This window comes from Lithobates pipiens, unplaced genomic scaffold (genome assembly GCF_037356315.1).
Source record: "Lithobates pipiens isolate NorthernLeopardFrog02 unplaced genomic scaffold, aLitPip1_a1.2 Scaffold_25, whole genome shotgun sequence".
Classification (NCBI taxonomy): Eukaryota; Metazoa; Chordata; class Amphibia; order Anura; family Ranidae; genus Lithobates; species Lithobates pipiens.
The window spans coordinates 148,976,434-149,001,721 of NW_027507787.1; the positions used below are offsets into that span (position 1 = coordinate 148,976,434).

General features: G+C 45.6%; 1 protein-coding gene across 1 annotated transcript in view; it reads right to left on the reverse strand.

Moving 5' to 3' along the window:
* The window catches only part of TDRD1 (tudor domain containing 1), a 299,412-nt gene that overhangs the window by 163,271 nt on the left and 110,853 nt on the right, over positions 1–25,288 (reverse strand). The window contains exon 8 of the mRNA XM_077453765.1: positions 5,150–5,296. Within this exon, the coding sequence (XP_077309891.1) occupies positions 5,150–5,296 (147 nt within the window). The remainder of the gene's footprint in view (positions 1–5,149; positions 5,297–25,288) is intronic.

Below are 25,288 nucleotides of genomic sequence, written 5' to 3' on the forward strand. Positions count from 1 at the left end.
ATAGACTCGCGAAACGCGTAGGGCACGATCGATGCTTCCTGTTATGTTTACACTGCTGGGCACTTTTTGCAGTGTGTTACTACTGTTTACATAGAGTTTCATTTACGCATGTATAATTTCTACCTCCTATGATATGTATATAGATCAATTGTTTTTACCAATGTAAATCAATTTTATTATTTAATGGATGTGTACTTAATGTAATGATTTGATATTTATCTCTGCTTGTGTTCTTAACTGGGCCACTATGCCGGGCAAAGCACATTTATTGCTGTTTCCATTGGTTATGTAACATTTTGTAATTAATAAATTGACCTTATTGCATTTTTTTGTGAACGTTTGCCAAATTTCTCCCACCTCACTCAAAGTCCCAGGGCTCTTGTTCTTTTCTGTGTATTGTAAGGATGAAGGTGGTAGAATGGTTTTCCAGACCCTAACTTTTTCTTTTTCAGTTTGTCTGAAGGGAGAAAAACTCTGGCTTCCACGGAGTCCAGCAGTAAGCCTAGGTACCCCAGGTTCTGAGTCGGCACAAGCACTGACTGAGGTTCAACAACCACACAAATTCCTGCAGAGTTTGCATGGTGATCGCCACATTCTCCCTTAATTCTGAGGCGAAAGCTGCTCTCAGGAGATAGTCTAGGCTGCGATCCCATGTCGCAACAACGCCAAAATTGGAGCCAATACCTTGGTAAAGACTCGGGGTGCTGAAGCCAAGCCAAAAGGGGAGAGCCACAAACTGGTAGTGGTCTTCCCCTACTGCAAATCGCAGAAACTTCTGATGCCTGAGGCATATGGGTATGTGCAAGTACGCATCCTGAATGTCCAAAGATGCCAGGGAGTCCCCCTGATGGAGTGGAGTGACTACTGAGCGAACCGATTCCATTTATGAACCTCTGTACTTTCACAAAGCAATTGAGGGCTTTCTGGTCCAAGATTGGACGAACCCCTTCCTTTTTGGGGACTACAGATTGGATTAGAACCCCTGAAACTGCTTAGAAGGTCTCTTACTGGCCCCAACAGGGCCTCCCGACGAGCCGGGAGTAAGAGTATGCAGGAGGGGAAGAATCTGGTGGCTAAGAGGGGAACTCTTGTAGCCCAATGAAATCAGTTCACAGACCCATTGGTCGGACAGCCGAGAGGCCCACCGGGCTGTAAACTCCAAAAGGCGACCCCCCCGAGTGACAGGCGGGTGCAAACCATCATGCAGAAGCACTTTTGCTCGCTGGCTTGCGAGACCAGGGACGTGTCTATCCCTCAGTAGTCGCCCTGTTGGACTGGGAGCGTTTTGCTTAAGTCCCAAGCAGACAAAAAAGCCTCTTGAGCAGAAAATGAGGGCCCTTGCCTGCGGAGTGACTCTTTATTCTTCCAGGACTGTGGGAACAAGGTGCTCTTCCAACCTGTGACATTTTTTTAATAAGGTCATCCAACGAGGCTCCAAATAGTCGCTCACCAAGGGTAGATCTGTCAAGGCTTTCTTAGATGCTGGTCTGCAGACTAGCATTTCAGCCAAACCAGGCGCCGCAGAACCACTGCTGACACTGATGCCCTGGGGAGCAAAGGAAGAATATCCAGGGCCACGTCACAGACGCACATTAGGCCATGCACTAACTGGTCTACTAGTTCCACGCAGACAGGAGTAGCCTGCTGCTTCTCCAATTCATGGTGCAAGTTTTGCCCATTCAGTAAGTGTGTGTGACACTAGTGCTGAGGCCAGTACTGATCGTATTGCTGACCCCACAACCGTAAACAAGGAACAGGCAACTGCCTCGGCCTTCCTGTCAGTAGGGTCCTTAAATGCAGGAGTCCCTTCTACCAGATCGTGGTTATTTTGTTCTTAGTTTAACCTGGATAGTGTGGGGGGGGGGGGGTCCACGACTGGAGGAGCCAACCGTTTTTTTTTTTTTTAAGAAGGCTCTCCTCAAAGGGGTAATGCACCACCATTCTTTTTGGGACCCAAAAGCTCCGTTGCGGGCTTCCCCATTCCTTGTATATGAAGTTATCGAAATAAGTCAGATACGGAAACACCTTCGGTGTACGGGCTGGCTTACGGGACCCAAAAAGGGATCGCTACTTCAGCAGAGGATCCTGCTGTATCCTGAAATTTCAGGGTATTACGCACAGCCGTGATAAGTGCTACCACCTTTGCGCCCGCACACCGCCTCCACCCTGGCAAAGAATGCTTCAAGGACCGCCGACAAATCATCCAAAAGCACTGCACTGTTTGCAGACGAGCCGGTTGCAATTGCAGGGAGTTCTGGTGGAAGAAACACCAGTTTCTGAAGCCATGCTCACTCACCCTGTCTGCCACCCTTGGGGACTTAGGACAGGTGCTCAATCCCACCTTCCTAGCTGCTGCAGACTGAGGGGCCTCCACCACAGGACTCATTACCCTGACCGAGTGCTGCACCGTGCTGTTACAGGTGCCTGTGTCCAATGTCAGCTCCCAGCTGTCCAGAGCAAAAAAAACGTGCTGTTCTGAGGTACAGGGACCAGCGCTAAAGAGAAAAACCGTGCTAAGGCTACAACAAAATGGCCGCAGAGCACCCTGTATAGAGGACAATTACAGGGAAAATGGCCTCCGACCATACTTTCCACAGAGACTCACAGAAAATGGCCGACAAGCAACTGTACACAGTGACTGAACAGAGATAATGGTGGCAGACAGCACTATGGCAGCAGTACATGCAGAGAGACCACAGACAACCCAGGGACACAGACAACCAGCGCAGCCCCCAATCCAGGATGAGAGCCCCCTGAAGGACCCCTGGCCCAGGTACACATACCGCTCAATAGCCCAGTCATACAGCATCCTCCACGGGGGGTGGATAGGAACAGAGAGAAGAGAGGGAGGAGAGGGAACCCTAATCGATCTCCCAGGGAATGCCCAGCTGCTCAATCCCGCCGAGGCAGGAAGAGCTGTACTTTCCATCCGGACAAGCTGGGGACATCCCATCAGAGACCCACTCCCGAGCAGTACGGGGTGGCTGTTGGCCACGGCACACTGTGACAAAGACATCTGTAGTCCAGTCATGTGTGTGCCCCGGAGCGTTGCGCTCACAGGCCGCCCCTGGAGCCTGAGGGTCAGGTCGTTGCCGACCCGGGGTTTGCACATGCTCGATGGCCAGGCTAGTTCTCTCCTGAAGTTGGCGTAATACCCCTACGGTCAAGATTACTGGAGCTGTGTCCATCAATGAACAAAAGAGAAAAATACTTTTGCTTGGGATGTGTCCAGTATCAGACCCTATTATCCTAAGCAAAAGGAAGCCTGGAGAGAAGATTTGTTGAAATTGATCACCCAGACAAAGGTCTGGAGCAGCTGAAATGTTCGGTGGACACTTTCTGATAGCTGCAAGGGAAATTAATCCTTCAGAAGAAGGTCATCAAGTTTGCATGTGAATTGGATGCCCTAAGTTCTCATAAGAGCAAAAAAGGTGCCAAGACCTTTGACAAAACTCTGGGGTGATGGGATAGGCTGAAAAGCAGTGTTACAAACTAAGTGGCTGTCTTCCATTGAAAAGCATAGAAAACACTGATGAAGTAAGTAAATTGGAATATGTAGATGGGCATCTTGGATGTCCACGGATGTCATGTATTCCCCTCGTCTTAGAAAGGCAATTCCTAACCTTGCAGATTCCATACAATATTTTGTTGCGGTGTCCAGCCCAGAATACATTGGGCTTTGGTACTGTGAACAGGTTTGAGCGGAATACTTCTGAATACTACTGCTTGTATTGTGGGAGCTACTGATGTCATAACTCCCTGGGACAAGAGCTGTTTCAGGGAATTCTGCAAAACTACCCTAGAGAAGTTTTTACTGTTTTGAAAGAAAAAAAAGTGGTGAGGTGGTAGACCTTTGAACCATTTTGTATCCTTTTTAAACCACCGACTGGTCTAGGACAGCTGTGACCCAGAGAAAGGAACTGCAACAGCCACCCCCCCCCCCACTCTGAAGAGAGATTAAGGGAAGGCTTGATGGCCTTTGTAGGCCAAGCCCTGTGCCTAAAAGGAGGAGAGGAGCTTAGGCTTTGAAGTTGAAGCCTGGGCTCGGGCCAACTCATCCTTTGCATTTCGAAATGCTAGGGTCTCAGCAGCCAGTTTACTCCAGCTCCTCTGAATGATCCTGCACTTTCTGCTCGTCATCACTAGCCCCAGCTTCTTCCCAGCAGCAGCACAAGATGGGGGGGGGGGGGGGTGCACTGTGATATAAGGGAGGGTGGGGGACTTCTGATGGTGGGGAGCTCTTAACATCCGATGTAAGGTGTGGGTGGGGGGTCCTCTGGACTTCTAGTCTTACGGGCAACCAAAATGTTGTGATGAAAAAGTTGATACCCCTGTTTTAGGGCATGTACAAACAACAACAAAACAAACAAAGGCAGCGGCAGCTGCCATAATTGCACAGTAACTGCATGAGGCTGAAATACAGGATCATGCTAGTTGTTCATTGCCCTAGTCCAGTTAGCTGCAGTTTGACGTACAAAAATTGCAGTGAGAGCTGGTTACAGGCTTGAGCCTGCCAGGTTAAAGCAAACTTTTATGAGAATCTAAAATTTTCGATCTGCACAATCTTTGAAAAATAAACTGGTATAGGTACAATGAAATGTTTGTATAGAAAGGGGGAAGGGGAGAAGGGGAAATCTTCCAATGGGGAAACTAGTTCTGGTGACCTTGTGGTCCCCAAGGAATTCACTTCATTTCCAGGGATTTCATCTCACTTCCTGTATAGTCTATAAGACAGGAGGTGAAGCCAAATCCTCTCAACGGGACACAGATAGCGTCCATGGACATCCCTCAGGGCACACCTCCCGCACCCCTGGGGCACAGATTGGGCATGCTCCGTGATCGCTGTGTTCTTCGGACACAGCTGATCACAAATCGAGGTAAAAAGCAAATCACAGTGGCCCTTTATAATGGGATCAGCTGTATCCAATCACAGCTGATCACATTTAAAACAAACTTGCCGGTTATTGGTAGTCCTTTTCTCATGCGTTGTAACAGTATGAGGAAAGGCGAGCCGGTAAACGGCAAGTGTGAGGGGACATTTACACAAATAATCAGTGCAGTCCCAAAAGTAGGACTGCACTGTTAAGGGGCCATCAGTGCCGCTTAACAGACTCACTATAATCCAAACAAGCGTTAATACACGACTTACACAAGGAGGGGTGGCCAGGTCTAGATCTTTATGCATTGGCTGCAAATCACAAAATGCCAAAGTGTCCTGGCTTCCGTAGTCAATGTAAAGGACCTGCGCAGTTTTCATATTCATCTCCACGCTGCAAACCAGAACACGATACCATTGCTAAAACAAAAAAAAAAAAAAAAAAAAAAAAGAGCATGATAAATATATTACTTTTAGGGAATATCTACAAGAATCTATCCCCAGATTAGAGTGTCACTAAATTACAATGCTGTTCAGTACGGTCTCTATGGGATTCATTTTCTGTATTCTACAAATAAAACTTGCTTAATTTGCTGTTATGTCTCCCTCTTCTGTCTAAGTCCCAAATTCAGCTAGGAATTTTGCAGCTGTGGCGGAAACTCTGCACATGCGCCGTTTTCAGCGATTTTCTATGCTGAGCATTTGCTCCCCATCACATCTGAGCAGCCCATGTGATTATAGAGTCACACATGTGGGTGTATACAAAGTGGTAAATGACAGCCCACTCCCTCCATGCCCACTAACCAGCTAAACACATTTGGGGGTGGGATATTACATGTAGATTGATAGAGCCTTCACTTCCCCCTTATTCTAAGACACAGGCTGGAGGGGCGTGACACGGTCTGAGACTGCCAGAAATCCACGCACCACCATGTTGGCAAAAAATAAAAATGTGATTTAAAAGATATATTTGTATGACAATTGAAAACAGTTTGATATACATTTTTACTCTGTATTCCAAAGGCTGTTTTTTTATTTTTATTTTGAGCATATTAGCAGCAGAGGACTAGAAGCTCCTGCTTATTTCCTTGCAGACAGACTGGGAAGGATCTGGGTCATGTGACAAGTATCCAATTAAAAAAAAAAAAAAAAAAAAAAAAAGAAGTGCTTAGATTTTTTTTTATTATTACAGTGCCACCATCCACATATAGAACTTACACACTTCCCTTCAGTCTTGGACACAGTTGTACTGGCTCCTCTACAAAATAGTTTACTCAGATTTCTCTGCACACTGTGAGCTTCTCACAAAAGATGATGCAGCAAGTCACATAGTGCTAGCCTAATTTCCTGATTGGAGGACATCCAGAACCATCTAGCCCTGTCCTCCAGAGTCTGACTTGTCCCTGGACCAACCAATCCATTCATTGAATTTTAGTTCTTTCAAATCATACAGGGCCAGGATTACATGCGGGCGTTTACCTAGGAATACATGCAAAGGCAGCCTGCTTAGTAAAGCCCATTCTCCCAGAATAACATCCAGGCATTTTGATGTTTGTACATTTCAGAGGAGGGCCAAGACAGGATCCTGTGATGTTTTCAAGAAGCTAATCAACCTGTTGCGCCCTTCCAACCAGCCACAATCTACCTGCATTGTTTGGTGAAGCACAGAGACCCAGATTACATTACTGGTCAGAAAAGGTATGCAATAACAATGAACAGGTTTTATATAAAATTCAAATTGGTGTGTTGATAAATGAGGAGACAAAGTAGGGAAGACAAAAAATGTTTTGACTTACCCATAAATCCGTAACCCTACCCCACTCAGTTTTGTAGCAAGCAATGCAAGGTATAGAAAAGAGGGGGGCTTATGTCCTGTACTCCAAGTTTTGCTCCAGGTTTGTTTTTTTTTTGTTTTTTTTAATTAACCGAAGCTTTAAGTAGGATGTCTGGTGCTAAAATTATAGCTCTCATTCCTGCATGCGTGGCAAAATGCAATCGATTTTAGGCATAGACGTGTTTGTATGTGCGTATGGTTGGAGGTGGGAAGGCTTACATTTTTATCCTTTTTTTTTGGGGGGGGGGGGGGGTGATTTATACTTTACATTTTTACAACAAAAAAATAATTAACTTTCCTTTTTCATCACGTAGGTGACAAAGTCCCCTATGAGGTGATTATTTTGATGACAGGTTCTTGTCAATGAGACATCCAAGACTCCAGATGTCTCCCCTATTGTCCATTGAATGTAAAGCAATGCAGATGGCACTGTATTTCATTCTTTCCCAGCCTTAATGACCAGGGAAACTCACCTCCGGGTCATAAACGAGAGACGGCGGCACCTGCTATGCTGGTCCCAGCTCACTGATGGGCAAGCAGAGACCAAAATAAATAGCTGGAAGAGCGCAGGGTGTGTGGCACAGCCAATTTGTCCTCAGGGAGCTCACCATGTAGCCCTTGGCGGCAATGCTCCACCCCCCTCCAGCCCAAGCCCTGATCACCTAGAGCTCTGACAGCCCGCACTGCCCGCCTGAGACAGAGCCATCCACCTCCGCACAGGGCCCATCTAACATCTGGTCAACCCCCCAGATGGGGGAAACACCCGATCCCATACAATCAGCTACACAGCTCGGCCCAGCACACACAACAGGAGATGGAAGGCCCAGCCCCTTTAGGATGGGGTATCACCTCTAAGACCCGCTCAGCTTGGAGCGTGTGAGCTGGTGTCAGCAGTGAATGGCCTAACAAAAGCCCAGGCACCAGGGCAGAATGGCGACCTGGTCCTTGAGATTTTTCAAGCTCCATCTAAAATCGTACAGGGAACAGGCCGAGTATTCATAAACCCAGAGACACTCCCAAGAAATTAATAAGATGGGTGGGTAACAACTAGGCAAACAAATGTGTCAACAGACTCAAAAGGTCAACAGACCCAACATAAGAGTGATGAAAGACCCTTGTGGGCAAAAGCTACATCCACAGTAGGCTTGGCATCCACCTCGTGTAAATTTGAAAAGGTACAACAGGGGACCAGGTGGCACCCTTACAAAATTGGTTAACAGAGGCCAGCTGCCAGAATGCATAGGAAACACCCACTGACCTGGTGGTGCAAGCAAGAGCATAGGAGTTTTGTCCTTTAGCCCTGGTTCACACTGGTGTGGCTTTTAAATTATGCTACTTCAGCACAATTTTAAAGCTGCAGATCAGTGCAATTTGCACCGCTGATTTCATTGTGGCTTGCGACTTAGTTTAACCACTTAACAACTGGTCCATAGCCGAATGACGGCTACAGGGCGGTTACTTAACTCTGGGAGGGCGTACAGTGACGTGCCCCCAGAATCCCGCTCGTGCCCCCCTGGGGCGCGCACACAAGAACATCTGTGACCGTGGGGTCCTTTGGACAAATGACGGAGCGATCACATATAAACAAACCAACGTGATTTCCGATTCCTCCCTCCCCTCTCTGTCCAGTGTGAGCAGAGGGGAGAGGGGGAGAGATCGGTAGCGGCAGCGCTGTAGGCTGCATGTGTAGTGCCCACATCGCTGCTCAGTGACAGGATTCATCCACACCCAGCCATCTATTCTCATCCATGCTCAGCCATCCCATCCACCCCCATCTATAATTAGCCACACCCAGCCATACTCATTCATGCTCATCCATGCCACATCAGTTATCATCCATGCCACTACAGTGCCTCACAAATGTGTAATAGGTAGTCAAATAAGATTTTAAAAATGTATGTCCCTAGAACACCTGACGGTGCTCCCTATATGTTGGTACTCTGTATGTGGCCACGCTGTGGAAAAGTCTCACATGTGGTATCGCCATACTCAGGAGGAGTAGAAAAATCTATTTGGAGTGTAATGTTTACTATGTACATGCTATGTGTTAGAAATATTGTGTAAGTTGACAATGTTGTGTAACAAAAAAATAAAAATCATTTTCTTTACACATTTCCCAAAAACTTGTAGAAAAAAAAAAATGACATGTTCAAAAGATTTTATATACCTCAGATTATACATTGGGTTGTTTTCTTTCCAAAATTGGGTCATTTCTGGGGCGTTTTCATTATTCTGGTGCTCCAGGGCCTTCAAAAGTGTAAGAGGTAGTCAAGAAATTATGTGTGTAATTTATGTTCCAAGAACGCCTGATGGCCCTAACTGCATGTTGGGCCTCTGTATGTGGCCGCGCTGAGTAAACGTCTCACACATGTGGTATCGCCATACTCAGGAGTAGCAGAATGTGTTTTGGGGTGTAATTTGTGCTATACACATGCTGTGTGTGAGAAATAACTGCTAATATAACAATTTTGTGAAAGAAAAATATAAAAATCTCGATTTTGCAAATTGTGGGAAAAAATTACAACTTCAAAAAACTCACCATGCCTCTTACTAAATACCTTGGATGGCTACTTTCCAAAAAATGGGTCATTTGGGGGTTATTTGTACTTCCCTGGCTTGTTATGGTCTCAAGAAATGAGATAGGCGTCAATACTTCAGGTGTGATAAATTTTCAGAGATTGACACCATAGCTGGTGGACTCTCATTTTCACAAGGAATAATATACACCGTTATGGGTTATTTTTACCAAATATATGTAGCGGTTTACATTTAGGCCAAAATATATGAAGAAAAATTACTAACTTGAAAAATGTTTATAACAGAAACAAAGAAAAATGCATTTTTTTTTTAACAGAATTTTTCAGTCTTTTTTCTTTTATAGCGCAAAAAAAAAAAAAACCCAACAGTGATTTTTTTTTTTTTTCACACACAAAGACAAAAATTTCATATAGGTACAGTGTTGCATGACTAATTGTCATTAAAAATGTGAGCACCTAAAGCTGAAAACTGGCCTGGTTAGAAAGGGGTCTTAAGTGCCCAGTGGTTAAAAGTTAATGCAAGTCATAATGAATTTGGCAAAAAGTACTGCAGAAAACATTGTCAAAGTCGCTGTGACATGTCGCTGAAATTTTAATGGTTCCATGGCAATGGGGTGCAACTTTTAACTGTCAAATCGTGTGAATGAGGGCTTAGGACAAGGACCTCCAGTGATGATTTGTCTACCCTAACTAGCAATGATGAACCTAAAAGTAGGAAGTTGTTTGCAAGGTCTGGAGGGTAGGATGAATAGGATGTCTGTCTTCCAGATAGAAGCTGTCGCTTTGAGGTAGACTCTTTGCGCTTTGATAGTGAAAATCAAATTTAATTTGGATGCTTTGAAGCAGGGCACAATGATGGCAGGACTAGGTCTTCATTGAGATGGAAGACTAATACCACTTTAGGAAGAAGATGGCCATGGGCATAAGACTGTCTTGTCTTTATGAAAAATGGGTACTTATAACAAAAGAGTCGTTAACTCAGAAATGGCAATACAATGTCCTGATTCAAGTGCGTTGAATAAACCACTAGGTAGGAAAGAGGACTAAGGCCTCCTGGAAAAGAACCAGAAAAGGTTCACTGAAGGAATACGCAGCCAACTCAGACCCTGTGAACCAAAGTAATGGCACTAAAGCAACTTTGCATAAGGAGCAACAAGGGAATCTCTTAGGTTAAAATGGAGAAGTCGGCAAAACAGACAAGACCAAGTTCTGATTCCATGGAGACAAGGTAGGTGGCAGAGACAGAACAATCTGCATGACACCAAAGGATGAGATGCAACAGCTCTTTTTATTTTTTATTTTTTTTAAAAGGCAGAGATCTGTCCCTTCTCGTACTTAAAGCCAGGGAAATCTTTACACCAAACTGGAAAAGGGTCAAAATGCTCCTTGCAATATACTGTCGAAGATTAAAGTTTTAAACCCCACACCAGATGAAAAAAGCAATCATGTATGGTGTGGTGTGTACACCTTACTAGAGGTTGACATTTTTGCTTGGAGGGCAGAGATTATAAAGTCAGAGACATGCCTATCCCCAGAAATTTGGGTTTCAGCCATGCCATTAAAGCCCGCAAACGTAAAGCAAAATGGAAGATCAGATCCTGAGACAGTAAATCTTGCCAATCTGGATGAGCCCATGGCTCATCTGCAACAAGATTTACAATGTCTACATAGCACATTCTTGGCCACGTAGATGTGAGCAGAATCACAGAATGCCCTCTACCTATATCCTGCTCAACAGGCTAGGAAAAAAGTGGAGGAAGGCATAGATCAGAAAAAGCTTGCCTGAAGATACCAGATTTGGGACATGGACTTGTCCAATTAGTTTTTAACTCTGGACACCAAGGGATCCATATTTGGCACCCCCAACAAATATCTCCCAGCACTTCCAGATAAAGGGCCCATTCTTCCAGTTTGCCATTTTTCTTGCCAATAGTTTACACAAAGGAGAGGGCCAAAGAGTGAAAATCTGCCCAAAACCAGATCAGATTTGCTTTTTCCTGAGCAGAGGGACTTCTTGCCCCTCCTTGATGGTTGTTGCATGACCCAGCCATATGTAAAACAAAGATACACTCACTCAAAAACTTTAAACTAAGCCGCCACTTTATAAAAACAAAATGTGTACAATAATCCTTATTTAAAGGATAGAATAAGCAGTGCTGAATATAATATAAATACACACCAGTGAATTCAAAAATATTGAATACTATAGATCCACTCCAGTGAACATGAATTACTAAATGTTACTACACTGTGCAAACCCTGCCCTGTGCATACAAAAATAGAGAAAAAAATAAAAAATACCTTGTATCGAAATCAATTAACAAAATTATTGTATAGTGCATGTCACCAGATGAATAGTGATGGCAAATACATACAATATGTTGAAATAAATCACCCTGTGACTAAATATTGTTCAACACTAAAAATAAACAAAGAATGAGAATCAAGTGAATTGTTTAAAAGTTCTATCAGACAGACAATGTCCACTTCCTAAAAAAAATTGTTACAATCACCACTGTGAAAGTTCCTCAGAACGTAATGCAATGAATCCCAGTGAAATCATAGTCCATACGTTGAATCCGCTGTATATGCCTCACATGGAGACTCTGTGGATATTTTTGATGATGCGTCTCTCTCCAAGAGGGACGAATATTGAACTCTATCTAGGGTTGCTTCATTAGCAATTTTTGATCGGGCTGGATGTTATTTTTGCAGCACGGTTTTTTCTTGCTGTTTTTTTTTTATATACAATGAATTGTCATTATGTATAAGTTTATATATGTTATGTGTATACATGTGTTGTACGCGCACTGTAAGCAGTGTGATTACACATATGTATATATGTATTTTTATACATTTTTTTATTTTTTTATTTTAGTTTAAATAGGACCAGTGACTTAATTAGTGATATATACATGTGGGTTAATGCAGGTGTATTTCCCAGCATGTGGATATGATCCATGTAAATGGGACAGATGTTAAGTTGTAAGGCATCTTGAATGCATTAATTATATCCGTCTCATGTGTGGTATTTAGTTCTCTTTAATGGAGATATAGATATCCATAAAACCCATTTCCAATTTGTTTATTTTAAGTCTGCAGGTCACCCCCCTTCTCCAATGCATGTAGCATTTGATAAAATATAACAATAGAAATTGGGGGGATAGGGGGAAAGGCTGCACTATGGAGATAGGGTGCTACACATACCGATGCAGATTGATATGTTGAGAGCGACTCCCTTTGTGGAAATTCTCCGCTGCTATTCACTACCAATATCTGTATAGATTATAATTCTGCTTTTATTTTTGTGCAACTGAGCTTCAGATTGTTGGAGCGATATTTACATATAATTTTTAAAAGCTTGTTAGATTGTATCATGGATTGACTCTTTATTAATGAGCAGTGTGAACTGAACCATTGATGGGAATGGGGACACAGGTGATGCGCATGTGCGGTGATTACACACCGCCCATTGAGAGCAGTTTGGGGAAAATAAAAGTCAGTTTTTCTTGCCTAGTGATCAGTTCCATGATTAAGTCAATTTTATGACGAAACATGTCGGATTTTGGCTACTAGGCGAATGAGAGAGGTACATATAGGATGCTGAACATCTTGCATTGATCCCTGCAAAGCGGCGGTACAGTTAAGGAGCGGTGAGAGACTATCCATCATTCCTGCATATCCTGGGTCCGCCGTGACCACCTATGTTTCAGTATGAGTTATTCAAGAGTGCTGTGACTTTTTATATTTGGCGTGTTTACTCATCCTTTGATCTGAGTGCAATGTGAGAGGTATTTTGTGTGTGATTAAAATGTTTTATACTGTATCACGCTATGGAAGCAAATCTTTTCTTTGTTGCATGAGAGTATCTATGGGAACAGCCATGGCACCAGCCCTGTATTCCGAATTGGAAATTTGGATATCCCATTTAAACCCTGTAAAGGGGAAAAGCACATCCAGCCAAACACGAATGTGTGAGGCATATACAGCGGATTCACTTGATTCTCGTTCTTTATTTTTAGTGTTGAACAATATTTAGTCACAGGGTGATTTATTTCAACAGTTTGTATGCATTTGTCATCACTATTCATCTGGTGCATCTGGTGACATGCACTATACAATAATTTGTGTTAATTGATTTCGATACAAGTCATTTATTTTATTTTTCTCTATTTTTATATGCACAGGGCAGGGTTTGCACAGTGTAGTAACATTTAGTAATTCATGTTCACTGGAGTGGATCTATAGTATTCAATATTTTTGAATTCACTGGTGTGGATTTATATTATATTCAGCGCTGCTTATTCTATTGTTTAGATATGACACAGCCATAGCACTCTGACCTCACCTGGATAGGGCAACCGGAAGGTTATTAGCGTCATATCAGAGTTATAAGAGTCCGCCAAATCGCCTGTAGTTGCAGGATGTTAATCAGTATTCATCATCTGCATGGATACCTACCATTGCAGAGCTGGTGGTTTTGGGCATCGGATGCATTGGCAGATAAAAGGACTCCTGACATTTGTCCCATACTTAAAGGGTATTGCACTGAAGAGTCCTGGAGTGCAAAAGGGCATAGGGAACCACATGGAACTACCATCTTCCCCAGTACCATCTCACAGGCTGAAGTTGAGGGACTTTCCAAAAACCTCAAGGACTTCACATGGGAATGAAAAGACAAGCAATTCTCATGCAGAAGCAGTACATTGTGGCTCTGAGGAAACCTTTGAGCACATGTAGCATGGAGGGGGGGAGCAGCAAAACTCCAGTTTGTAAGCCCTGGACACCATGCTGCAGACCCAGTCAGAACCAGTGGCAAATAACATTCCACGTCCAGGTGGCCGCAAAGGCACACAGACATCCACCCCACCCGTGTGAGTGGGGCTACCCCCTTACCGATAAGAGGACTTGTCTGTGGATCTGGGGAAAGTAAGGGTACAGTTCTTACAGAAAGGCAAGGATTTAGCCTAGAGTCCAAGTTTTGTTGCTTAAGTTTTTGATCTGTGACTTTCGCCTTCATCTTTAACCACTTCCGGACCACCGCACGCTTATTTACGTCCTCACTTTAACCGCTTCCCGCCCGCCCTATAGCCGAATGACGGCCTTAGGGCGGGCGGCTTCCTACGCCTGGCCGTCCCTGGACGGCCTGGTGTTTACTTCCGCGATGCGCGCCGCCGCGGGCGCGCATCGTGGAAGTTCTGTGTTTGCCGTGTCCCCCGGGGACAGGCAAACACAGATCGCTGTAAACGGCCAATCACAGCGGCCGTTTACAGCGTGATCGGCGTGTCCAATGGGAGATGATCTCATATGTAAACATATGAGATCATCTCTCAGCGCCGCTCTCCCTCCTCACACAGACAGCGTGTGAGAGGGGAGAGAAGAACGGCTGCAGCAGCCGTTAGTGTACAAAAGAAAAAAAAAAAAAAAATAAGTTAAAAAAAAGTGCCATCCTCCCCCAGAATCATCCTCCCCCAGAGCCATCCTCCCCCAGTGCCACCCCCCCCAGTGCCATGCCCCCCCCCAGTGCCATGCCCCCCCCCCCCAGTGCCATGCCCCCCCCCCCCCAGTGCCATCCTGCCCCAGTGCCATCCGCCTTAGTGCCATCCTGCCCCAGTGCCATCCGCCCCAGTGCCATCCGCCCCACCCCAGTGCCACCTGCCCGCAGTGCTATCTGTCCCCAGTGCCACCTGTTGTCAGTGCCATTTGTCCCCAGTGCCACGTATAAGTGGCATCTGTCAGTGCCACGTGTTATTAGTGCCACATAGTGCCATCTGTCATCAGTGCCACGTATTAGTGCCATCTGTCATCAGTGCCATTTGTCATCAGTGCCACCTGTCAGTGTCACGTGCCATCTGTTGTCAGTGTCACGTGTCATCAATGCCACTTATCAGTGCCATCTGTCATCAGTGTCACGTGTCATCAATGCCACTTATCAGTGCCATCTGTCATCAGTGTCACGCGTCATTGGTGCCACGTATTAGTGCCATCTGTCACCGGTGGCACGTATTAGTGCCACGTGTCATCAGTGCCACGTATTAGTGCCACGTGTCATCAGTGCCACGTATTAGTGCCACGTGTCATCAGTGCCACGTATTAGTGCCACGTGTCATCAGTGCCACGTATTAGTGCCACGTGTCATCAGTGCCACATATTAGTGCCACGTGTCATCAGTGCCACATATTAGTGCCATCTGTCATCAGTGCCACGTATAAGTGTCATCATTGCCACGTATCAGTGCCATCTGTCATCAGTGTCACGTGTCATTGTCCTGGTATTTCAAAAGTGTAATAAGTAGTCAACAAGTTAGATGTGTAATTTATGCTTCTAGAACACGTGATGGCGCTCCCTGCATGTTGGGCCTCTCTATGTGGCCAGGCTGTGAAAAAGTCCCACACATGTGGTATTGTAATACTCAGGAGGAGTAGCAGAATTTTTTGGGGGGTGTCATTTGTGGTATACACATGCCACGTGAGAGAAATAACCTATTACAATGACAATTTTGTGGAGAAAAATAAAAAAAATGAAAAATCTTCATTTTGCAAAGAATTGTGGGAAAAAAATGACAACATCAAAAAGCTCACCATGCCTCTTACTAAATACCTTGGAATGTCTACTTTCCAAAAAGGGTTCATTTGGGGGGTATTTGTACTTTCCTGACTTGTTCGGGTCACAAGAAGCGAGATAGGCCACCAGTACATCAGATGTGATCAATTTTGTGCGATTCGCACCACAGCTTGTAGACTCTATAACTTTCACAAAGACCAAATAATATCCACTAATTTGGGTTATTTTTACCAAAGACATGTAGCAGTATAAATTGTATGAAGAAAAATTAATAATTTGCATAATTCTGTCACAGAAACAAAGAAATATGCGTTTTTTTTCAAAATTTTCGGTCTTTTTTCATTTATAGCGCAAAAAATAAAAACCCCAGAGGTGATCAAATACCACCAAAAGAAAGCTCTATTTGTGGGAAAAAAAGGACACAAAATTCATTTGGGTACAGTGTTGCATGACTGAGTAATTGTCATTCAAAGTGTGAGAGCACCGAAAGCTGAAAATTGGTCTGGGCAGGAAGGGTGTTTAAGTGCCCAGTAAGCAAGTGGTTAAGGACGGATATTGTTATGGCAGCAGCTAGCTGCCATAATCCCAGTATCGGCGTGTTCGGCCAGTGGTCCGGTACAAGATAAAAGTGGTCTCAGCGGCAGATTTGCCGCAAGATCACTTATTGGGGGCGGGAGAGGCCCCCTCCGCCACTTACCGGAGCCGACGGCAGCGGTGGAGGCAATCAGATCCTTCCCGTGGCTGTGCATGGAGACGAATGAGGGGAAGATGGCCCCCACCTGTCTCCATGACACTACAGGGCGGAAGCGACGTCAAAACGTCACTTCCACCCATAGCTCTTGAAAGGGGCATTTTTTCTTTTTTATTGCATTTTAGTGAAAATATGTCTGTCTTTTTGACCCCAGATCTCATATTTAAGAGGTCCTGTCATGCATTATTTTTATTAGGGACGTTTACATTCCTTGTAATAGGAATAAAAGTGACTTTAAAAAATAAATAAATAGTGTAAAAAATATAAATAATAAGAAAAAAATGTGTTTTAAACGCGCCCTGTCACACCGCGCTCGCGTGCAGAAGGGAACGCATACGTGAGTAGTGCCCACATGTGAAAACTGTGTTTAAACCACACATGTGAGGTATCGCCGCCATCGATAGATCGAGAGCAATGATTCTAGCCCTAGACCTCCTCTAACAAAAAAAACATGCAACCTGTAGAATTTTTTAAAAATGTCACCGATGGAGAGTAAGATTAAAAATAGGATTTTTTGTACTCACCGTAAAATCCTTTTCTCTGTAATTCACCGACCGACACAGCTCCTCTCTTAGCCATTGGGTGGTTATGCCCACCACTAGGAGAATACTAGGCATTACTTTTTATGTAACACTCAGAACTCTTTAGTTCTGCCCAGGGGGTGGTCCCTAGAGCAACAATCCTCCAGCCTGCCATGCAGTCATCAGTACATCAACAAGCAGTATAACTTGAGAAAAAGGAGGGGCGGGTGCGCTGACGCTCGGTGAATTACAGAGAAAAGAATTTATGGCGAGTACAAAACATCCTATTTTCTCTTATATTTACCGACCGACACAGCTCTTAGCCATTGGCACATCCCCAAGCAGTGCCAAACGAGGGGTGGAAAAACAGCATAGAAACTTCATCCACCATGGCAAGTGGGAACTAGTGAAACTTTACTCGCAAAAAAAAAAAAAGTGCGTGGAGAAATCCACCACAAAACCAGGGTACCCTCAACAGGAGTGACTACCCACAACCACACCAAAAACTGCGGAATGTAATGCAACAGCGCATTAACTTAACGGTACTGCATTTTTATCAAAAAAAAACAGGGGAAAAAATATATTGCATATTCAATTGCAATTATCAAGGGAAGATTGGGACTTTAGGTGAAGCAAATTGGATAGTGGAGGTAAATAACATTGTATTTAAATTTCACCTAAAAATGTTTAATTGTTAACATAAATATAAAAACAGAAGAATATTAGTTCCATATACATACAGGTAACGTACACATGGCAAAAGCATAGTAAAAAATACCCATATATATGTAATGACACATAGTTTTGTTGGTAAATAGTGTAGCACAGAGTTGCCAACAACAGCATGCCAGGCACCGACAAATGCATCCACACAGTAAATATGCATCCACCAAATAAGAAATAAAATAATATTCATGAGTACATAAAAATAGTTCAATGAACATGATTCCATATGAAAAGTAGCTGAAGCATCAAAACATGGCTCGATGCATTTCGTGGATGATGTTTCCACTCAACAGGAGCTGATGCAGTCGCTGGGTCGGTACAATCCCAGACTACTTTAGGTTCAACCGCCACCCAAATTTCTGCAGCGTCTGCATGGTGATCGCCACATCCTCCTCCAATTCTGAGGCGGAAGATGCCCTCAGGAGATCGTCTAGGTATCTCACGATCACGATCCCACGTTGCCGTAGCAACACCAAAACTGGAGCCAATACCTTGGTAAAAGACTCGGGGGGCTGATGCCAGACCAAAAGGTAGAGTCATAAACTGGTAGTGGGCTTTCCAGACTGCAAATCACAGGAACTTTTGATGCTGAAGGCATACGAGTATGTGCCGGTACACATCCTGGATGTCTAAGGATGCCAGGGAGTCCCCTTGAGTGCAGCAACTACTAAGCGAACCGATTCCATTCTGAAACTCTGCACTTTCACAAAGTGATTGAGGGCTTTTAGGTCCAAGATTGGACATACACCTTCCTTCTTGAGATTTGAGTAGAATCCCTGGAAACGTTCCGATACCGTTAAAACCACCCCGCGACTCAGCAGGTCCCTTACTGCCCCCAAGAGGGCCTCCCGGTGAGCCAGAGATATGGGTATGCTGGAGGGGAAGAATCTGTTTGGCAGCCAAGAGAGAAACTATCTTGTAGCCTGAGGAAATCAGATCGCAGACCCATTGGTCGGATAGTCGAGAGGACAACCGGGCTGCAAACTCCCGAAGGCAACCCCTCACCTGAGACATAGGTGGGGGCAAACCTTCATGCGGTAGCACTTTTGTTCGCAGGCTTGTTAGGCTTGCGGTTCCAGGGACATTTTTGTCCTTCCGTGGTTGTCCTGTTGGGCTGGAGATGTTTAGCCAAAGCTCCGGGCGGACGAAAAGGCTGTTTTTGAGCGGAAAAAGAGGGCCCTTGCCTACGGCGTGGCTCCTTAGCTTTCCTGGCCTGTGGGGGTAGGGTACTCTTACCACCAGTGGCATTTTTAATAATGTCATCCGAGGCTCTGAAAAGCCGGTTGAGAAAGGAAGGGAAGATCCGTCAGGGCTTTCTTGGATGCCTGGTCAGCAGACCAGCATTTTAGCCATATCAGGCGCCTCAGCACCACAGCTGACACTGAAGCCCTAGATAACAGAGGAAGGGTATCCAGGACTGCGTCACAAACGTACTTAAGGCCTTGCACTAATTGGTCTGCTAGTTCCACGCAGACAGGAGAAGCCTGTTGCTCTCCCAATTCACAGTGCAACAGTTCTGCCCACTCAGTGTGTTACACAAGTGCAGATGCCACTACTGGTCGCATGGCGGACCCCACCATCATAAACAAGGAATGAGCCAATGCCTCAGCCTTCCCCTCCCTGGGAGCCTTAAAAGCAGGAGTCCCCTCTACCGGGATCGTAGTTACTTTATTTAACCTGGATATTGGGGGGTCCACGACCGGAGAAGCCGACCACTTCTTGAGAAGGCTCTCCTCAAAGAGGTAACACCGCCATGAATTTGGGGACCGAAAAAGGTCCGCTGCAGGCGACCCCATTCCTTGTAAATGAACGTGTCAAAATAAGTCAGATATGGGAACACCTTCGGTGAATGTGCTTGCTTGCGGGACCCAAAAGGGGCCGCTACATCAGCAGCAGGATCTGCTGGTTCCTGAATCTTCAGGGCATCACGCACAGCTGTGATAAGTGCTCCAACAAGAGATTTGTCGTGCACGGACCCGGACGGGGACTCATCCTCACTGTCCAAATAGCCCTGGTCAGCGTCATCTGACAAGACAGAGCAGGGGTCACCAGCCTTAGCAGGACCAGAGTCTGCGTCAGAGCTCTCCCCAGAGGGCGGGGAGGGCTGGGGCCACTTTTTTTACCCTTTTGACCATGTGCCACCTCCATCTTGGCAGCAAACGAATGGACCGCCGTCAGAGTGTCCAGGGGCACTGAGCAGTCAGCAGGTGACCCAGTTGCAATTGCCTGGATTTCGGGGGAAGAAACACTAGTTTCTGAAGCCATGCTGACCCTACCCTGTCTGCCACCCGCAGGGGACTTAGGACAGGGACCGTCCCATAACTCCTTACTGATGTTGGCTGAGGGGCTCTTTCCCACATGACTCACCACCCTGAGGGGTTCTGCGCTATCCAGCAGGTAGTGCCTGTAGTCCCTGTTGGCTCACATGGTGCCGCTAGAGTACACACAAAAAAAACATGTTCAGGCTTCAAGGAAATGGCAGCCGGTGTCCTGTACAGGAATAATCACCAGGAAAATGGCCGCTGAAGCCCAGGAGAACATGTTGCCCTTGTCCACACCTAAAATGGCTGCCGAAAGCAGCTCCATGCAGTACAGGGAGAAAACAAAGGCGGTGAGCACAGCGCTGCGCAGGACACCAGCATGGCCTCAGACACCTTCCAGGGGCATGAACAACAGGACCCGGGACACAGCTAGCCAGCGCATACACACCCCCCACCCCCACCCAGGGTGAGAGCCCCCCCGGAGAGTCCCTGCATAGACACACACACACCGCTCAGCAGCATCCCCAGATGGAAGGGGGGGAGGAAGAGGGGGATAGGGAAAGAAGAGAGGGAGGTGAGGGACCCCCGAATCGACCTCCCAGGGAATGGCCTGCTGCTCAGCCCCGCCAAGCCAGGGAGAGCTTTACTTACCAGTCCTGAAGAGCTGGGAGACATTCCATCACAGACCCACTCACTGATCAGTACAGGGTGGCTGCTGGCCTGGCATACTGTGACACAGACATCAGTATTCCGGTCATATGTATGCCCCTGAGCATAAACGCTCACGACCACCTCTGGAGCTGAGGTTTTGTTGTGGCCTGCCGAGCGCTTGGTTGCGGCCTGCACACGCTCGATGTCCGAACTGGGGAGACTACAAGGATAAGAGTATGCAGCCTGTCACCCAGCCGGCTGTTGATAGATCACGGGGAGAAATCATCTTGAGCAAAAAGTCACGTTTCTTTCGGGGAAAAAAAAAAAAAAATCACGGACCGATGGGCCTGCAGGGTTCCTAGGTCCTTCTTCACTAGGCAAAATAAAACTGATGGCTGCATGACAGGCTGGAGGGTTGTTGCCCAAGGGACCGCCCCCTGAACTAAAGCGTAAAGTAATGCCTAGTATTCTCCTAGTGGTGGGCATAACAACCCAATGGCTAAGAGGAGCTGTGTCGGTCGGTGAATATAAGAGAAAGATTGTCGGGATTACACGAGCGGCGCAATCTTGAAGCATGACATATTGGGTATCAATTTACTTGAGATAACATTATCTTTCACAATATAAAAAAAAAATTGGGCTAACTTTAAAACTTTTTTTTTTAGTGCGCTGCGCAAATACGGTGTGACAAAGTATTGCAACGACCGCCATTTTATTCTCTAGGGTGTTGGGGAGGGGGAAATCTGAATAAAGTTTGGGGGTTCTAAGTAATTTTCTGGCAAAAAAAAAAAATATGTTTTTAAAGTCACCGTCACCTTGAAGACATGCAAGGAAGGTGCAAAAACGCCATTCAATGGGGAGCCTCTTAATTTGTGTCCTGCTGAGAAAATTTCACTGACCAGCACTTGAGCCATAGGATTCTTCTCATGTGTACAGAGTCCACCTGTGAAAGCTGTCGTATAGAATTTTCCAAGGCATCTACCAAGAAAATCAAAGCTCTCAGAAAATCTACAAAAGAACTGCAAGACGAGTTGGAAGTCTCTAGAACAGAGAAACTAAGGACTTGAGAATCTCCACCTAAAACAGTACAAACTACACAAACTGCGGAGCTGCTCCTACCAGCAAGCACACCTTAAAGTTGGCCTCTATCTTCTTATCTGTGGTGCCATTGCAGACGGGGGAAGGCTGACCTCATCCACCAGGACTGTTAAAAGCCTATTTAAAAGTGGTTGTAAACCTTTACAGACCACTTTGACCTACAAGTAAGCCTAGATTAAGGCTTACCTGTAGGTGCAAGAAACATCTCCTTAAATAAAACGGTTAAGGAGATAGTTGTAAGAGAGACGGCACCGATATCTGCAGCGCATTCGCACCATAGACAACGGTGCAGGCACACTGAGCATGCCATTTAAATGAATGGGATCGTGCCGTCACTGACGGCTCCCGCACGCAGGTGCGAGTGTGATGTCATCACGGCTCTGGCCAGTCACAGCGCCAGAACAGCGATACACAGAAGTCACTCTGGGTATTTTGGTGGCGACGGAGGAGGTGAACGAGGGTCGCTTCGATCTCAGGTAATTCATAATGAGCTAGTATGCCATGCATACTAGCTCATTATGCCTTTGTCTTGCAGGTTGTTTGAATGATGAACTGAAAGACACAAAAATTCTATTTAAAAAATATTCCTAAACCTCAAAAAACATACATCAGCTTTAAGTGCACCAAATGTTTTTGCAAATCCAGATATCACCTAGGCATCGTCGCTGTGCTGTACATAGTAGGTGCAGAGAGTAGAGCTGAGGAAGGGAGCCAGCAGGCTCCACCCAGTACAGGCTGCCTGCAGAAAACTACAGGAGGGGCGGAGACAAGACTAGCTACCCTGCACGAGGAAAGAGTAGAAACACGACACACTCGGTCAAGTACTCGCTGCTACCGAGTACTCCCCAAATAGTTGATAACAAGCCATAGTGAGTTCAGCCTGGGCTCACACAGGAGTGGTGAAGAAAACTGAATGCAATTCGGAAAGGAATCATACAGCATTCCTGTTCAAATCACATTTAATTCTTTGCGGTAATATTTGTGCCCATTGATTTTGTTTGGGCTCAAATCGCATCGCAAAGGGATTGGTTTTGGGTATCAGAAAATTTACGCAAATAGCAGTACTTGTGCTAATACTCGAAATCTGCACCATTACTGGTATCAGTAACAGTGCAACCCTAGTCTTTATTACAGGAAGCTCCTGAACAAAAGGTAAAGTTTCACACGGGGGGGGGGCGTGGCCAGATAGAAGTCTGAGAAGTGTTGCTGCTGAAGTGCTCCTGACATCCTGAAAAAATCCTGGACATGCTCTTTTCCTTCACACATGCCTCGCTCATCACACAGTGCCTAGAGCTTCCCGGTCTGTAAGCGCACCACCCAAGGCCAGTCACCTGCCTTTTATGGCCGCCTGAGACAGTGTGGATCTGGCTGCAGCGCTGTATACCACGGCCATCTTGCTCAACTCTGCTGTGGTACCAACAATTACCCTTGGCCTCCCTGCCTCCTCTGCACCCGGCCCCTTCCTTTAGTTACCAGTGCTCCCCAGCCTGCCAGACCAATGCCTGAGGACAGCATTCTCCACACCCATCCTCTGAGTGGCAGCAATCTTGCTCCACCCTGATACGGTGCCAGTCTCCCTGACTCCTCTGTATCTGACCCGCTCCTTATACTGTCACCGTAGCTCCCCAGCTTAACAACCTGCTGCCTGAAGCCTACATAGCAACAATCACACATTAATCTCTGCTGCACAGGGGAAGAGTCATGGCCACGGCCCTAGGTCCTGCACAGCGTGTAGTGACCATTTTGGGCCCTACTGGTAACATCACGTACTTCCCAACTCCCCTCGCCCTTATAAAGCTCAACTTCCACAAAAAGCATCCGAGTTCTCCTGCCTGGCAATCCAAAGCTTCTCAGCAAGCTAGGGGGCAGAGTGCAGCCCCAGCCTCACGTGTGTACACCACCTTACTTCAGAGGCTGCAGGCATTGTTGGCTGATATGGAGGAAATCTCCCCTGCCTCCTCTGTCCAAGTCTCCTACAAGTGATGCCAACATGATCTTGGCTGCAATTGAAATCAGCAGAACATCTCTATTAGTAAGGATTGATCATCTGGTGGAAGAATGCAATCTTATCAGAAATGATCTAGATAAAATGCCGGGGCTCCTCCCGGAATCTGAAATACGCATTGCGGTGGTGGAGGATCGTAAAGGGCAACATACTGTCCTGCACACTGAACTGAAAAAACACGGTAAAATCCCTAGTGGCGAAATCGATGATGCAGAAAATCTTATGAGACGTATTAATGTCAGGGTGCTGGGCCTCCCGGAGTGTTCACATGGGGATCGCCCAGGGGATTTTGCAGAAGCCTTCTTTAAAGGCCTGCTGGGGTTTAACTGAAGTCTCCAATAGATATGTGGCGGAACACACCCACCAAGTCGCAATGGTACGTTTCTTACACTAGCTAGATCAGGACCGTATGCTCTCGGAGGCCAGGAAGCACCCGAAATATACAAATACGGTAATGTACACGTCATGCTCCTCCCCGAGTTTCTCTCTGGAACTCCAGAAAAAGCACATAACCTTTACTGATGTTCACCGCCAACTACAAGAATGCAACATTAAATACAGAATGCTATACTCTAGTCGTTTGCAAATTCAACATAAGGGCCCCACCAAATGTTTTGACACTTCAGCTAAAGGGGATCCCTGGCTCAATATACTATGTTAAAGACAGTGTGCTGTTCTACCACGTGAGTCTCGGGGTCGACTCTGCATATTGTTCTTACTCTAAATTGTTATCCATCTCTTGTGGTCTATACTGACTTGTGCCTCCATTTTTTTTTATCTTCCTAAGGGGGCTAAGAACTGTGGCTCCTCACCATTAGACCACTCAAACCACGGATTTGGCCTCCAGGGGTCACCCTCTAAAATGTGTGGAAGATTCACGGTCCCTTCTAAATTTGGTGATCTAATCTCTGGAGGAATCTCCATGTTACCTCATCTTTTCCCAATTGCCAAGTTCCCATCCTTTCATGTCTAGAAGCTCCTATGTTAGGAGAGCTGTTCACATAAGAGACTGTACAAGACAGACCTCTACACCCTTCTACTGGCTTACCTCAGTGGTAACAAAAGCTTGTGCTTGGGGATGTGAATTTTTCTGGCTTTTGTATCCATTCTATTGCTATATTGTTATCCTGTTTTGGTCCCTTTTTTCTGTGTCTGAAATATGGATTTAAAACGGATATCTTGGAATGTCAGGGATCTTAATGACAAGTTTAAGAGCACTTATGTTTAAATATAGAAGCCGTTCCAGACCACATATATTGTTTTTACAGTAGACTCAATGGGCAACAAGATATTGGCGTTGCGCAGATCATGGGAACAAGCCTTCCACTCCACATACTCAGGATATGTTAAAGGTGTGGCTAGCCTTTTGAATAAATCACTAGAGAACAAAGTCCTACACATTATTACTGACCCACAAGGGATATACAATGTTCTACTGCTTGAAATTAAAGCAATAGTCTTTGC